At 38.8% G+C, this 17,186-nt stretch overlaps 1 protein-coding gene across 5 annotated transcripts in view; it reads left to right on the top strand.

Moving 5' to 3' along the window:
• The window catches only part of LOC134211033 (glutamate-gated chloride channel), a 538,835-nt gene that overhangs the window by 481,738 nt on the left and 39,911 nt on the right, over positions 1 to 17,186 (top strand). For 4 of the 5 annotated variants that reach the window (XM_062687560.1, XM_062687563.1, XM_062687562.1 and 1 more), the window contains 2 exons: positions 4,823 to 4,873; positions 5,399 to 5,416. In XM_062687560.1, coding sequence (XP_062543544.1) covers positions 4,823 to 4,873; positions 5,399 to 5,416 — 69 coding nt within the window. The remainder of the gene's footprint in view (positions 1 to 4,822; positions 4,874 to 5,398; positions 5,417 to 17,186) is intronic. The other variant, XM_062687564.1, reaches the window with a different exon arrangement.

The raw sequence follows: 17,186 nt of genomic DNA, 5'->3' as shown, positions 1-17,186 counted from the left end.
AACCTACTACAGGGTGGTCAGGGTAACTGATCATCCTAAATATGCTTCCTGAAGCATCTCCATGAAGAATCTTGAAGTTTGATACCAATATTGGTATGGTACCGGATAATATATACGTGATTGGAAGGATATACATAATTGACCATAGTATCCGGAAACAGGTTTACTGAAATGGCCATATCTCGGATGTTTTTCAACGGATCTTAGCGCAACAGCCCGCATTCAATTTTCAATAAGATCTAGTTTCTAGGAAAATAATGTTTATCGATGTAACTTCAAACCACACAAAAATACGAGCGGCAAAAAAATGTGTTTTTGACATGGCCACCGAAAATCCGGAACACCTCCGGTGTCCGGTGGCTAGTTTTCGTGACCGTGCATGTTCCTAAATCTTGACTAAATTTGCCATTGAAAGCTTCCTATTTTGTCCAATTTAATCAATTTTTCAAAAAGTTACAAGGATTTGAATATGGGCAAAATTTTGCCTATCTCAATCATTTTGCCTAACCCCTGTATGTCCTTCGAGTATTTGTCTTTCACTTGCGTCTCAAATCCAGACATATGAGATGTAGTAAGATCTCCAAATCGCCCTGGAGTTCGAATCAAATGGTCTGCCGAATCAACCAAGGCTTCCATGATGTCCATAGCTCCGGCAATGACCCAATTATTAGCAATTTGATTGTGACTAAATTCGGCAATTCATATATGAGACATATGAGATGTAGTAAGATCTTCAAATCGTCCTGGAGTTTGAATCAAATGGTCTGCCGAATCAACCAAGGCTTTCATGATATCCATAGCTGCGGTATCAACCCAAATATGTCCTCCGAGTAATTTTCTTTCATTTGCGTCTCAAATCCAGACATATGAGATGTGGTAAGATCACCAAATCGACCTGGAGTTTGAATCAAATGGTCTGCCGAATCCACCAAGGCTTCTATAATGTCCATAACTGCGGTACCAATTATGACCTCCGAGTATTTTATTCCCAAGGAACATTTTTAGTTCTATAACGGTCATGAAAACCATTATTTGCTCTACATGATTTCGGTAAAATCAGCATAAAACTAAAATGTTTGTGGGGCCATCCCCAATTTTTTTGTGGCTAAATTCGGCAATTCATATGGGCCATGCCCTTTTTGATCCATATAACTAAAGTGAATACGGCTTCAACTATTGTTCCATTGCATATTATCCATGAATATCATCCATCCCTGAAATATAAGCTTTACGGTCAACACGCGTAACCAAAAGGCTGTTATCTCTTTAAAAAAAACTTGCTCATACCCGTTTTGATCCATAGGACTAAATTGGATACCTCTTCCACTATTGTTCCATTCCAGGTAATTTAAGAAAGTCATGGAGTACTGGTCTTTAGGTCTACAGGATTATTATTTTTAAATGGTAAATCCCGTTTTGATCCATAGATCCATATTAGATACGCATTTAACAATTATTCCGCTCCAGGTCATCGAAGAAATATCTGAAGTCTAGACTTCGTGGCCGGGGACATAATGGAAGCCTTGATTGATTCGGTAGACCATTTGATTGAATCTCTAGAACAATTGGGAGATCTTACAACATGTTACATGTCAGAATTTGAGACGCAATTCGCAAACTATCCAAATTCCAGGAAAACTTTGAGATCTTACAACACCTCATATGCCTTGATTTAAGACGAGTGAAAGACAAACACTCGGGGAATATAATTGAGTTGATACTGCGAGTGAAAAAATCATGAAAGCCTTGGTTGATTCATTACACCATTTGATTCAAACTCCAGGACAATTTGGAGATCTTACAACACCTCATATGTCTTGTTTTGAGATGCAAGTGAAAGACAAATACTCAGAGAACATAATTGAGTTGATTCCACGGCTTAGGACATCGTGGAGGCTTTGGTTGATTCGATAGACCATTTGATTCAAACTCCAGGACAATTTGGAGATCTTACAACATCTCATATACCTGGACTTGAGACGCAAGTGAATGACAAATACTCGGAGGGCATGATTGGGTTGATACCGCGGCTGGGGGCACTATGGAATCCTTGGTTGATTCATTACAAAATTTGATTCAAACTCCAGGACAATTAGGAGATCTTACAACACCTCATATGTCTTGTTTTGAGACGCAAGTGAAAGACAAATACTCAGAGAACATTATTGAGTTAATACCACGGCTTAGGACATCATAAAGGCTTTGGTTGATTCGATAGACCATTTGATTTAAATTCCAGGACAATTTGGAGATCTTACAATATCGAATATGCCTGTATTTGAGACGTTAGTAAAAGACCAACACTCAGAAGACACAATTGGGTTGACACCGAGGCTGGGGACATCGTGGAAGCCTTGTTTGATTCTGTAGACCATCTGATTCAAACTCCAGGACAATTTGCAGATCTTAAAACATCTCATATACATGGACTTGAGACGCAAGTGAAAGACAAATACTCGGAGGGCATGAGTGGGATGATACCGCAGCTGAGGACATCGTGCAAGCCTCAGTAGATTTGGTAGACCATTCGATTCTAACTCCAGAACAATTTGGAGATCTTAAAACATCTCATATACCTGGACTTGAAACGCAAGTAAAAGTCAAATACTCGGAGGGCATGATTGGGATGATACCGTGGCCGAGGGCACCATGGAAGCCTTGGTTGATTCATTTCACCATTTGATTTAAACTCCAGGACAATTTGGAGATCTTACAATATCGAATATGCCTGTATTTGAGACGCAAGTAAAAGACAAATACTCAGAAGACAAAATTAGGTTGACACCGAGGCTGGGGACATCGTGGAAGCCTTGTTTGATTCTGTAGACCATTTGATTCAAACTCCAGGACAATTTGCAGATCATAAAACATCTCATATACCTGGACTTGAGACGCAGGTGAAAGACAAATACTCGGAAGGCATGACTGGGATGATACCGCGGCTGAGGACATCATGCAAGCCTCAATAGACTCGGTAGACCGTTTGATTCAAACTCCAGGACGATTTTGGAGATCTTACAACTTCATACATGCAAGAATTGAAGACGGATGTGGAAGACAAATAATCGGAGGACAAAATTGGGTTGACACCGAGACTGGATACATCATGGAAGCCTTGGTTGATTCGGTGGACCATTTGATTCAAACTTCAGGACAATTTGGAGATCTTACAACACCTCATATGTCTTGTTTTGAGACGCAAGTGAAAGACAAATCCTCGGAGGACATAATTGAGTTGATACCACGACTTGGGACATCATGAAGGCTTTGGTTGATTCGGTAGACCATTTGATTCAAACTCCAGGACAATTTGGAGATCTTATAACATCTGCTGGATTCGGAGAGATCTTACAATACCTCATGTAAGACGCAAGTGAATGTATTTGAAAGTATCCTCACTATCAATAAATTAAGTGAAATACTAGAAATTTTAGCAAAAATTCTTTTTACGTCACATTCGATTTACGTCCCCCAATAAGTGACGTAAAAAGAGGGTTGAGTGTATACATATTCACATTTGAGTTTTCTAAATACTGAATGTTATGCTGAAAACCGCGAGACGATAAGAGTTCACCCGACAAAGTTATTAGTAAATTACTGAAGTGTTGTATGGGTGAATTTATTACTTTTCTAGTGTAAAAGAAGCGAAATTTGCTCGAACTACACTTAAATAAAATTCTAATTCTTTTGCCGGGTGAATTCTAATCTTCTCACGGTTTTCAGGATAAAATACTGCATCAAATTCTGCAAGAACTGAATGAGTATCATCTCGAGTAGCACATTTGTCACATATCAGTCACTGTGACTCATATGCGACCAAATCCACCCTATATTTGGGTAAAAAATCCTAACTCGTTGCTATTCTCGATCGTCAGTCACGGTCACGACCTCATCAGTTATAAATCTGAATCTGTTTCTGAATGCTACATCATTTTCATTAAATTCAACTTGTCAGAATATAACATCCATTACGTTGATTACTATACCAATTTCAATTACACCGATACTTAAACATATGTACATACCTGCCATGGATTTCCAAAGGTTTTTAGTAAAATAAACAAGCATTCGGTACAAATTCCCTTGATGACTAAATGGAGGTGCATGGTGATTAGTTTGCAGCTGATTCAGCTGACAAAAGATGAATTGAAAATTATTCCGAGCTGTTTAGTGGAACGTCTATGCTTGTCATAAGATGAGTTAAGACTATCCCATGTAATCCCACCATTTTAATGTGATAGTACTTACTCGGCTTACGACAAGTAAGAGCAGATGCTGAAGTCATTTCAATCGGCACTTATCGGCAGTACTGTGATCTGAGTGCTAAACGCTAAACTACATAATTTGTCAGGGTTGTTTTGTTCTGTGCGATGCATTAAAGTATGGCGGACAGAGCCACCTCAGGCATGAAGAACTGGTAATGGAAGGTCCCCGTGTTAGTATTATGTCTGAAAAAAAAGTACGAATCTGCAAGAACTAGGCAATTAGATTTTCTTTCATTGGTTTTACTGCACCTTATGAAACATTCGTTGGTTTTACTCATAGTTATTTTAAGCTTTCGTATTCATAGCATCAGTTCGTATTCCAAAATATCCATCTAATAATCATTATTTTGCTGTTTTGATTTTCATAGAGCATAGTTTTAGAGTATGTAGCTTGGTCATTACCTCTTATGAACTCCTATCGATTTTGATTAGTTTAGACGACTCTAGATGAAAATCGATCTCAAACTAAACCCCAAAAAAACAAAACCCAAAACAATCTCTTAATCTCTCTCAATTAGTGTGCTAGTACCAACCAATATGTGTAATATCGTTTCCAGCGTCTTCCAGCTGTCCTAAACAGGATCGGAATTATACTCGCGAGCCCCCTGGTAAGCTATCTCTTATCTATACATCACCATTCGACAGTTCGTTTTACCCTGCCAGAACAATCCAACACGAATTTGAGATTTGATTCGGCTCACATGCAATTACCCACAAAACACCTTTTCAACAAATCTCGGTGAACTAGAGAGTTGCCATTTGAACATTTATCACCTACTAAGCCCGTACACTCATTTCGGACCAAATTTTGGAGCAAAATTATTAACTCTGAAACATAATTGTGCAGCTTTGAATTTGCTACTAACCACAACTGATATACTGAACCAAAACGGGCTGCTTCTAGAGCTGGCTGACTATTTGAATCCCTTTTGGTCTTACTTGTAATATACTTTATAGCTTCCGACTTAGATTACTGGGCTGAATTAAATTGTATCGATTTTCTTTTCTTTACTTTCTACCTTTTTCTTCACCAATCGCTGCGGCCTGTTTCTCGCGTTGCAATCCTCAAACAAAAACCCATGACCATTCATATACCGATTTCGCAATGAAATAAACCTCCTACCAATCCAAAGACATCAAGAATATTCTCGGTAAAGTCCTTTTGTCAGCTTGTCTGCAATCAACGCTCTATCCCTAAATACAAGTGCCATGTTATACTTCCTAATTTGTTCCACACCTAGACGATAGTGTATTTGCTTGATTGAGTTTTATTTTTAGTTTGCTGATTTCGCTGTAAACATGACGAACGCTTTTTCTATCCAACATAGAATGGAATGACTGGTGATACTAATCCACAGTGCTTGGTACATATTTGCTTCGTGTGGAACTTGCAAACAATATTAAATTATATGATCACACTGTAACATGCTGTTAATTGTTTATGAAAAATATTCTAGCGCAACCGCAATAGATGTTACATTCTGGTTAAATAATCCCACATAAACGTGATCAAAATCATAAATTTAAAAAAAATGAACACGAGCAGCATGATCAAATTTGATATTCAAATGGATACCACCTGTCTACAATAAAGCCACTTATAGGGCAATTAATACAATGACTGTATCTCGCAAAACGAAACTATAGAAACTGAAAACAATCAGATGTCGGTTTGCTTCGGGAGGGTGTCACCTCCCAAGTGTGTCTTTGTGCATTCGTGTAGAACCTGTTGTCCAATGCATAATACAACGATAACAATTGGTGTCGTCTCGCCGTGCCTTGCATCCTATCCTACTTCACTCCTATTATGTTTGTAAAAAAAATGTGCCTCCTTCCTGTGCTAATTTCCGCTGCCTTGTCGTCGTAAAAACGCGCGCCATTCTTCTAATGTATACAAATTGAATTTTCCACTCCGTGTAACAATATAGCCTTTGAAAGTGCACATCTCGTTGCACCCATAAGAGAGAGAGATAGAAATAAAAAAAAAGTGAACTGTGCCGGAGTGCAACTCCACTTCAATTGTGTTCACACCTTACTTAAGTCCTTTTTTTGTTCGTGCCATGGGCAGATGCTCGCCAGTCCAGCCATCTGGATCCAAGATATTATGCTGGACCTTTTTTTCCCGTTCTAACCCAGCAAATCAGAAGCAGACTGCAGCCCATCTAGGGGAATTGAAAATTGAAACCTAGCGCGCTTTGGATGTTACGTGTTTGCCGTAGAAATGCACTTGGAGTAATTAATTTAGTTAGATGTTTTTTACGTTCACTAAGTCTTTTGTTTGATCATAGTCATGGTTCGTTAGATTTGTTATTTCTTTGAGATTGAGTTATTTTAGAGTTAACTTAGTATCGTTTTCTTCGATAGTTGATATAAGTAGTTTTACAACATCACTCTTGATGACAATTATGACTACATTTTTCATTTCCGAATACGATCAAATGTGTATCATATGTTTTTTCTAGGTTGTAGGAACAGTAGGGCTATAAAATATTCAATCAACAAAAGAGAGAAGTAATGAAAAAAATATTTTCAGTGAAAGCAGTCGGTTTACTCGCGGTTACTAATGGTCTCATAAACATAAACTCACGATTTTGATAAAAAAAAAATGGTCATAAATGTGCTGCTAGTTGTCCTCTGTTCAAACATACCTGACTTTTTTGGTTTGTACGAGGGATGGTATCATGTTTCAGGATTTGTGCTCATATATGTCTAATGATCTAAAGAGAGTCTAAGTGGTCATATTCTATCAACGATGTTAATTGTTCATTCCTAACAAAGTGTTTCAGTCTGTGTTTTATTTACGTGTGCTCTTTACGTTTTCGGTATCATCGTATATTCTGAGTGGTCCTGATGATGATACAGCAGGGAGTTCTCTTGAATATCAACAAAAAATCTTTTGAATTTACATGAAAAATTATTTCAAATTTCCACAGCAAATAGTTTCAAATTTTTACTCGAAATTATTTCTAACTTTTAACCAGAAATTCTTCTACTTTTCTATAACTCTCACAGAGAATCTTTTCTAAATTCCAATGTTTTAGATTTTATATTGAATTTGAATTTCTGCGAGACATTTTACTGAATTTACAAGAGGTGTTCATTCGAATCTACAAAAAAAAACTATTATGAATTTTCATAAAAATAACTTTTACCCACGGAAAACTTCAATTTTTCACAAGAATTTGTTTTATATTTCCATGGAAAATTCTAAACAGAAACAACCGGGAATTCGTTTGAAATTTCACTGGATTTTCTTTCTAATTTTAGAAATTTTCTAAAAAATTCGATGGTGATTTTTTTTTTCAAATGGCCTCGGAGATTTCTTCGGAATTCAAGCGAAGTACTTTTCAAAATTTCAAAATTCCATGGGAATTGTTTTTTAATTCCCACCGGAATTTAGTTTGAATTGAAGAAGTTCTTTTGAATTTTCAAGAGCATTTCGAATTTATACGAGAAGTACACAAATCTACTGGAAGTAAAAAATACGCAAAAAAAAATCCCAACTTCTTTGGATGTATTTTTTTGGTTTATTACACGGAAAATTTCCACCATACAGTGTTTTGATTCGTAATTTTTCCAAACAGTCAAACACTGTTGATTTTGGGGGGAAGGGCCGTTCAGCCGAATACCGTTTGGCCGAATGCCACTAGCCCGAAAGATGTCGTTTGGCCGAAAGGATCGTTTGGCCGAAAAGGTCATTTGGCCGAAAAGGTCATTTGGCCGAGAGGGTCATTTGGCCAAATAGGACATTTGGCCGAATAGGTCATTTGAAAAGTGAGAAATTAGTAGTGAGAAGAGAGACGTGAGGAGTGAGGAGCATGAAGTATGTAGTGAGACTTCTCACTCCTCATTTCTCACTTCTTACTGTGAAAAGTGAGTAGTGCGAAGTAGGCAGTGAGACATCTCACTACTAACTTCATGTTTCTTACTTTTTACAGTAAGAAGTGAAAAATGATGAATGAGAATTGAGACGTCTCTCTTGTCACACCCAAATTCTTACTTTTCAATTGACCTATTCGGCCAAATGACCCTTTTGGCCAAACGACCCTTTCAGCCAAACGACCCTTTCGGCCTAATGACCCTCTCAGCCGAACAACCCGTTCGGCCAAATTACTCTTTCAGCCAAATAATCCATTCGACCCGTAATGCTTTTACGGGTGTGTTACGGGGTAAGATCTACCACGGTTACATTGCCAGCTACAGGCAAATCCTGACCCAACGAATACCTTCCTCATTATCCAACTCCGTGGTACTTCCTTCCTTCCTCATTATCCACTTGCCCGGAATAAGGCACCCCTTATTCAAAAAGAGACGTTTGCCCAGATTAAGGCAATGGTGCATGTGATTCCTTCTTTAAAAGTAGACATTTGCCCGGATTAAGGCAATGGTGAATGTGTTCCCTTCTTTCAAAGTAGTGACCTACTATAAAGCAATGATGGATGTTATTCATGCTTTGGGTGCAAGCATTTGTCCGGATTGAGGCAATGGTGGATTTCATCTTCTTTTAAAAAATAGGTATGGGGATAGGTTGGAAGGGGATCTAAAATTTTGTGACAGTACATGTACTAGGTATACAAAAAACGTGACAGAGGGGGGAAGGGGAGTCTTTTTTTATGCACGACCCAGCACGCGTGTAGTTGCCAAGCTACCACACGGGAGTGTAATGAGGAGTTGGAATCTAGCACTGATAGGTAGTACCGACTAAACTCGCCTTGGACTTCGCTCTAATTTCCTCCAGGAACTGCCTCCCAGCATTTCTTCTGGAAGGGGAGTCAAGAAATCTCAAAAAGTAGTGAACGTCATATTTGAATCGTCCCTATTTGTTTAGCACCAGGCAACAATAATTCAAGACAAAATTTTCAAAACGACTTATCTGCTTTTGTAAACAAAGATTCAAACGACGATTTGACGAATCTGATAGCTCTCCCAAGCAAACCAACACCATCAACAGGTAGCGGAAACCTTCACCAACCTATTGATGGTGTTAGTTTGCGTGGGAGAGCAGATAAGTCGTTTTGAAAATTTTGTCTTGAATTGCGCTTCTTTTTTTAGAAGTAGGCGTTTGCTAAGAATAAGTCAAAAATGATGGTAGGTCATTTGGCATAACGCCGTTTGGCATAATGCCGTTTGGTATAATGGTCGTTTGGCATAATGATTGTATAATCATCACTTCCGGAATTAATGCAACATATGTTCAATTTTTTATAATTATTGTTGCTTTTACATCATAAGGGAAATGCTGTTTTTAAATTAAATTAATGATTTCGTGTGTGTTACTTCTACGTGAAGTTAAACGATTTACAATGATATGGAAATGCTAATATCATCTTCCAAACTTGGACGTACATGTTCATGATAGCATTAGAGGCGAAAGTATAGAATTGATAGTTCCGTTAGGATACGGCAGGCATGAAGAATGTTTTTATAGAAGTCGATTTGAAAGCGAGCGGAGGGCAATATTTGTGTGATGGCACATATCGCACGACCTTCCTTCTAAGCTCCCGTATGAAGGGAGGAAGAATATCAGTGTGGAAGCTGATATATCTCCACTGGCAAAAGGAAGGTGGTTTGACAACTCATATGCCATCGCGTGCGGAAGGATTTGCTATCGACAGTACTGTCTCCAAATTTCTAATATGACATCAGCATTTAGTCGAATAGGATTTTTATTGCACAGTTCTGTTTTCTCATTGCGTCCGTCTCGTCGCAACCAACGGCTGCCTCGGAGAACAAAGCAGAGAAAGGCACTGCTGCTGTACCGTCGACCAATAACAGCTGAATTGATGGATGCCCCACCAAGGGTAGTACACTAAATTAATGATTTCGTGTGTGTTACTTCTACGTGAAATTAAACGATTTACAATTATATGGAAATGCTAATATCATCTTCCAAACTTGGACGTACATGTTCATGATAGCATTAGAGGCGAAAGTATAGTTCCGTTAGGATACGGCAGGCATGAAGAATGTTTTTTTAGAAGTCGGTTGAAAGCGAGCGGAGGGCAATATTTGTGTGATGGCACATATCGCACGACCTTCCTTCTGCCAAGCTCCCGTATGAAGGGGAGGGAAGAATATCAGTGTGGAAGCTGATATATCTCCACTGTAGCCAGGAAGGTGGTTTGACTTCTCATATGCCATCGCGTGCGGAAGGATTTGCTATCGACGAGTACTGTCTCCAAATTTCTAATATGACATCAGCATTTAGTCGAATAGGATTTTATTGCACAGTTCTGTTTTTCTCATTGCGTCCGTCTCGTCGCAACCAACTTGGCTGCCTCGGAGAACAAAGCAGAAAGGCACTGCTGCTGTACCGTCGACCAATAACAGCTGAATTGATGGATGCCCCCACCAAGGGTAGTACACTAAATTAATGATTTCGTGTGTGTTACTTCTACGTGAAGTTAAACGATTTACAATGATATGGAAATGCTAATATCATCTTCCAAACTTGGACGTACATGTTCATGATAGCATTAGAGGCGAAAGTATAAAATTGATAGTTCCGTTAGGATACGGCAGGCATGAAGAATGTTTTTATAGAAGTCGATTTGAAAGCAGGCGGAGGGCAATATTTGTGTGCACATATCGCACGACCTTCCTTCTGCCAAGCTCCCGTATGAAGGGGAGGGAAGAATATCAGTGTGGAAGCTGATATATCTCCACTGGCAAAAGGAAGGTGGTTTGACTTGCTCATATGCCATCGCGTGCGGAAGGATTTGCTATCGACGAGTACTGTCTCCAAATTTCTAATATGACATCAGCATTTTAGTCGAATAGGATTTTATTGCACAGTTCTGTTTTTCATTGCGTCCGTCTCTAGTCGCAACCAACTTGGCTGCCTCGGAGAGAACAAAGCAGAGAAAGGCACTGCTGCTGTACCGTCGACCAATAACAGCTGAATTGATGGATGCCCCCCAGGGGTAGTACACTAAATTAATGATTTCGTGTGTATTTACTTCTACGTGAAGTTAAACGATTTACAATGACATGGAAATGCTAATATCATCTTCCAAACTTGGACGTACATGTTCATGATAGCATTAGAGGCGAAAGTATAGAATTGATAGTTCCGTTAGGATACGGCAGGCATGAAGAATGTTTTTATAGAAGTCGATTCGAAAGCGAGCGGAGGGCAATATTTGTGATGGCACATCGCACGACCTTCCTTCTGCCAAGCTCCCGTATGATCCATCAATTCAGCTGTTATTGGTCGACGGTACAGCAGCAGTGCCTTTCTCTGCTTTGTTCTCTCCGAGGCAGCTAAGTTGGCTGCGACGAGACGGACGCATAGAGAAAATAGAAGACTGTGCAATAAAAATCCTATTCGACTAGATGCCGATGTCATATTAGAAATTTGGAACCCGGTACTCGTCGATAGCAAATCCTTCCGCACGCGATGGCATATGAGCAAAGTCAAACCACCTTCCTTTTGCCAGTGGAGATATATCAGCTTCCACACTGATATTCTTCCCTCCCCTTCATACGGGAGCTTGGCAGAAGGAAGGTCGTGCGATATGTGCCATCACACAAATATGCCCTCGCTCGCTTTCAAATCGACTTCTATAAAAAACATTCTTCATGCCTGCCGTATCCTAACGGAACTATCAATTCTATACTTTCGCCTCTAATGCTATCATGAACATGTACGTCCAAGTTTGGAAGATGATATTAGCATTTCCATATCATTGTAAATCGTTTAACTTCACGTAGAAAGTAACACACGAAATCATTAATTTAGTGTACTACCCTTGGTGGGGGCATCCATCAATTCAGCTGTTATTGGTCGACGGTACAGCAGCAGTGCCTTTCTCTGCTTTGTTCTCTCCGAGGCAGCCAAGTTAGTTTGCGACGAGACGGACGCAATGAAAACAGAACTGTGCAATAAAAATCCTATTCGACTAAATGCTGATGTCATATTAGAAATTTGGAGACAGTACTCGTCGATAGCAAATCCTTCCGCACGCGATGGCATATGAGCAAGTCAAACCACCTTCCTTTTGCCAGTGGAGATATATCAGCTTCCACACTGATATTCTTCCCTCCCCCTTCATACGGGAGCTTGGCAGAAGGAAGGTCGTGCGATATGTGCCACCACACAAATATTGCCCTCCGCTCGCTTTCAAATCGACTTCTATAAAAACATTCTTCATGCCTGCCGTATCCTAACGGAACTATCAATTCTATACTTTCGCCTCTAATGCTATCATGAACATGTACGTCCAAGTTTGGAAGATGATATTAGCATTTCCATCATTAAATCGTTTAACTTCACGTAGAAGTAACACACGAAATCATTAATTTAGTGTACTACCCTTGGTGGGGGCATCCATCAATTCAGCTGTTATTGGTCGACGGTACAGCAGCAGTGCCTTTCTCTGCTTTGTTCTCTCCGAGGCAGCCAAGTTGGTTGCGACAAGATGGACGCAATGAGAAAACAGAACTGTGCAATAAAAATCCTATTCGACTAAATGCTGATGTCATATTAGAAATTTGGAGACAGTACTCGTCGATAGCATTCCTTCCGCACGCGATGGCATATGAGCAAGTCAAACCACCTTCCTTTTGCCAGTGGAGATATATCAGCTTCCACACTGATATTCTTCCCTCCCCCTTCATACGGGAGCTTGGCAGAAGGAAGGTCATGTGATATGTGCCATCACACAAATATTGCCCTCCGCTCGCTTTCAAATCGACTTCTATAGAAAACATTCTTCATGCCTGCTGTATCCTAACGGAACTATCAATTCTATACTTTCGCCTCTAATGCTATCATGAACATGTACGTCCAAGTTTGGAAGATGATATTAGCATTTCCATATCATTGTAAATCGTTTAACTTCACGTAGAAGTAACACACGAAATCATTAATTTAGTGTACTACCCTTGGTGGGGGCATCCATCAATTCAGCTGTTATTGGTCGACGGTACAGCAGCAGGTGCCTTCCTCTGCTTTGTTCTCTCCGAGGCAGCAAAGTTGGTTGCGACGAGACGGACGCAATGAGAAAACAGAACTGTGCAATAAAAATCCTATTCGACTAAATGCTGATGTCATATTAGAAATTTGGAGACAGTACTCGTCGATAGCAAATCCTTCCGCACGCGATGGCATATGAGCAAGTCAAACCACCTTCCCTTTTGCCAGTGGAGATATATCAGCTTCCACACTGATATTCTTCCCTCCCTTCATGCAGGAGCTTGGCAGAAGGAAGGTCATTGCGATATATTGCCATCACACAAAAATGCCCTCCGCTCGCTTTCAAATCGACTTCTATAAAAACATTCTTCATGCCTGCCGTATCCTAACGGAACTATCAATTCTATACTTTCGCCTCTAATGCTATCATGAACATGTACGTCCAAGTTTGGAAGATGATATTAGCATTTCCATATCATTGTTTTTAAATAATTTTTATTTTGTGTAATGTATATAAAAATCACTTCTTGAAGACATCACATGTGCTTTTCACCAAGGATGTTAACAATCATTCAGTAATTTGCGTTCGATCATTTAGTAGTTTGTCAATAACACATTCCAGAAGCTGAATTTCAAAATATGTTGTATGGTGGACTTTTAGTGCGAAGGTTTTTATACAACTCTGCCTAATGTTTAATTTAGTTTAAGTTAGTGCAATAAGCACTCTAACTCCGTTATTAGTTGAATTCTAATAACGAACCATTAGGCAAAGTTGTAGAGAAACCTTCGCACTAGAAGTCCACCATACAACATATTTTGAAATTCAGCTTCTGGAATGTGTTATTGACAAACTACTAAACGATCGAACGCAAATTACTGAATAATCGTTAACATCCTTGCTTTTTACACTTATCATCGTTTTCCTTCTGGGACAGTCTCGAGCACTCTTGAGCATCAAAATTGTAATTGTTTAAGAACAAAAAAAAATTATGCAAAAACAGCAATAGAAATAATTCTACAGGAGATATAATCATCTGTTTTGTAAGTACACTTTGTCCTGTAAAAGTCAAAGAAATATACCCGTCATTCTTCAGTATGATTCCAGATATGATACAGAAATGATTCCTTTTTCAGTTAATGCATTTGTTCGGTTTGAAGCAATGGAAGGTATGATTGCTTCTTTAAGAGAATGCATTTTCCCGACAAAAGACAAGAAAGGGAATGATTCTATTTTTCAACTTGGACATTTGCTCGGTTTGAAACAAAGAAGGCATGATCCCTTCTTTGAAAGGATGCATTTCCTCAACAGAAGGCAAGAGAGGATATGATTCCTTCTTTCATTTTGGGCATTTGCTCGGTTTAAGGCAAGGAGAGATATGATCCCTTCTTTGAAAGGATGCATTTGCCCGGTAGAATGCAAGAGAGAATGTGATGCCTTCTTTCAATTTGGACATTTGCTTGGTTTAAGGTAAGGCTAGATGTGATCCCTCGGCTTAAGGCAAGGGAAGATATGATCCCTGGTTTGAACGGATGCGTTTGCTCGGTAGAAGACAGGAGAGAATGTGATGACTTCTTTAAGTTTGAGAATTTTCTTGGTTCAAGGCAAGGAAAGATATGATGCATTTACCTGGCAGAAGACGAGAGGAGATATGATTCTTTTTTTCAATTCAGGCATTTGATCGATTTAAGGACACTCCTCACGGAATCCAAGTTTCAAAGTGCTCGCGTTTTCGGGAGCACAGCACTCGATACGGAGGCGGCGCACAACTGTTATTTTTGTTGATTTAGCTTTGATACATCGCAACATGCGTAAAAAAAAAAATGACAGTTGTGCGAGTCATGTTCCCCCGAAAGCGCGTGTGCTTTGAAGTTTGGATTCCGTGAGGAGTGACCTTAAGCCAAGCAAAGATATATTCCTTTTTTGCCTTTCTCGTATTTTGAATGGTTCTTTTGCTCGGTAGTAGGCAAGATTGGATATGATTCCTTCTTTTTGTACAGACATATGCTCGGTTCAAGGAAAAAGAAGATGATATATATTTTTGTCAAGTAAGATTTTCTCGGTTTAAGGCAGGGGTATATGATCCCTCATTTCTTAAAATCTATTTGCCCGGCAAACGACAAGAGAGAGAATATGCTCTTCTTTCAATTTGGGCATTTGCTCGATTTTAGGAAATCTACCCTTTCTACCTACCTCTTTTTCTACCCTAATCTCTTCTATAAAATAATGCATTTGTACGGCAGTAGGCAAGAGAGAGAATATGATGCTTTCATTCAATTTGTGCATTTGTTTGGTTGAAGGCAAAGGGGGATATGATCCTTGATGCATTTATGCGGTAGAAGGCAAGAAGGGAGATGATTCATTCTTTAATTTTGGGCATTTGCTCGATTTAAGGCAAGCGAAGATAATTTCCTTTTTCAATCATGAACCATGTTCCATAATAATATGAATCTCCCTTTAGACTAAGACATTTTTTCTGGAAAATATGTCGCTTTTTATGAAAAGACGCATTAGCTCGGCAGGAAGCAAAAGAGGATATGATTTCTTTCAATACAGGCATGATGCCTTTTTTCAAATCAGATATTTGCTCGGTTTAAGACAGAGGAGGATATGATCCTTTACTTCAAAGAATCTATTTGCCCGAAAGAAGACAAGAGAGAGGAGATGATTCCTGAAAAGAGAGGTGTTGACTGGATCAAGAAATCTCTTCTTCCAAATAATGCATTTACCCGGCGGAAGAGTTTCTGTATGTTTGACTGCTTTAGAAGAGCGCAACAATGTGATTCTTCTTTAAAAATACATTTCATAACGCATGTGAGAATAGGAATCCTTTTCTTAATAAAAGGGAGAAACACACAATGGGCAAGTTTTCTTTCATACTCTTACATGGTAAACAAAAATATGCAAGGCACGTTTATCTTGCTAATAGGTGTGTTAACATTCGAAATGATCCCATTTTGACAGAAACCTTCTCTATTTTTATTTTGGTGCGTTGTACAATCGTATGTACAACTACCACGTATCACTCATATGATGGAAACAGCATAGCTAAATGACTCGACAAATCTTATTAATTGATCTCACAGCTCTAAAAAAGAATTATGCTACATGATCATTTTGCCAAACGACATTATGCCAAACGAGATACCATCGTCAAAAATGGATGTGATCTGTTTCTCGGAAGTAGATCTGCAGTTTTGTTTGTCCGTCCTTTCGAAAAATGTCCACCATCAGTCTAAATTTTTATATTCTATATTATAAATTATAGACCTACTTTAAGTATGTGAAAAAGTACATAACCCTTTCTCTTTCACTGTTCCAAATTATGCCAAATATACGTTATGCTAAATGATTCACTCTGGAGTAGCAGTTCAAAGTTATGCCAAAAGTCCGTTTTGCCAAATGACCATATGTCAAATAGCGTTATGCCAAATGACCCAGACCCTGTTAAAAGCATTTATCTTCACGCAGAAGTAATTCGCTTATCTCATTAATCATAATTATTATTGATTAATACTAGTCAAATTAATTCTTTCTACGAAACGATTACATCTTTTTAATATTATTATCAACCGGTGTAATATTCATCATTCCGATTGACTTAGTCAATTAACTAATTTAGTGTCATATGTCCGTTATGCCAAATACCCCTTACTTTGACACTGTTCACAATTATAAATGTCCGTTATGCCAAATGCCCTTATGCTAAATAGATTTATGCCTAATAACCCATTTGGCCATTTGGCATAATTGTAGTTTGACATATTTGTAATAGGGCACTGCACGGACTGCTTTGTCTCTTTCTCGCTGCAAAAAAATTAAAAAACAACAAGGCCAGTAAACGTCAAAATTCATGAGGAACGAAAGAGAAACAGATGTTTCCGTGCAGTGCCCTATATGGCATAATAGTTGTGTAATCACCAATTTTGGAACCTTTTTAGAAGTGTATTAAACAGTGTATATAAAAATCAGTGCTCGAAGACACTGGTATTCTCCATAAAATTTT

Source organism: Armigeres subalbatus, chromosome 2 (genome assembly GCF_024139115.2).
Source record: "Armigeres subalbatus isolate Guangzhou_Male chromosome 2, GZ_Asu_2, whole genome shotgun sequence".
Taxonomy (NCBI): Eukaryota; Metazoa; Arthropoda; class Insecta; order Diptera; family Culicidae; genus Armigeres; species Armigeres subalbatus.
This window is presented reverse-complemented; position numbering and strand designations above follow the sequence as displayed.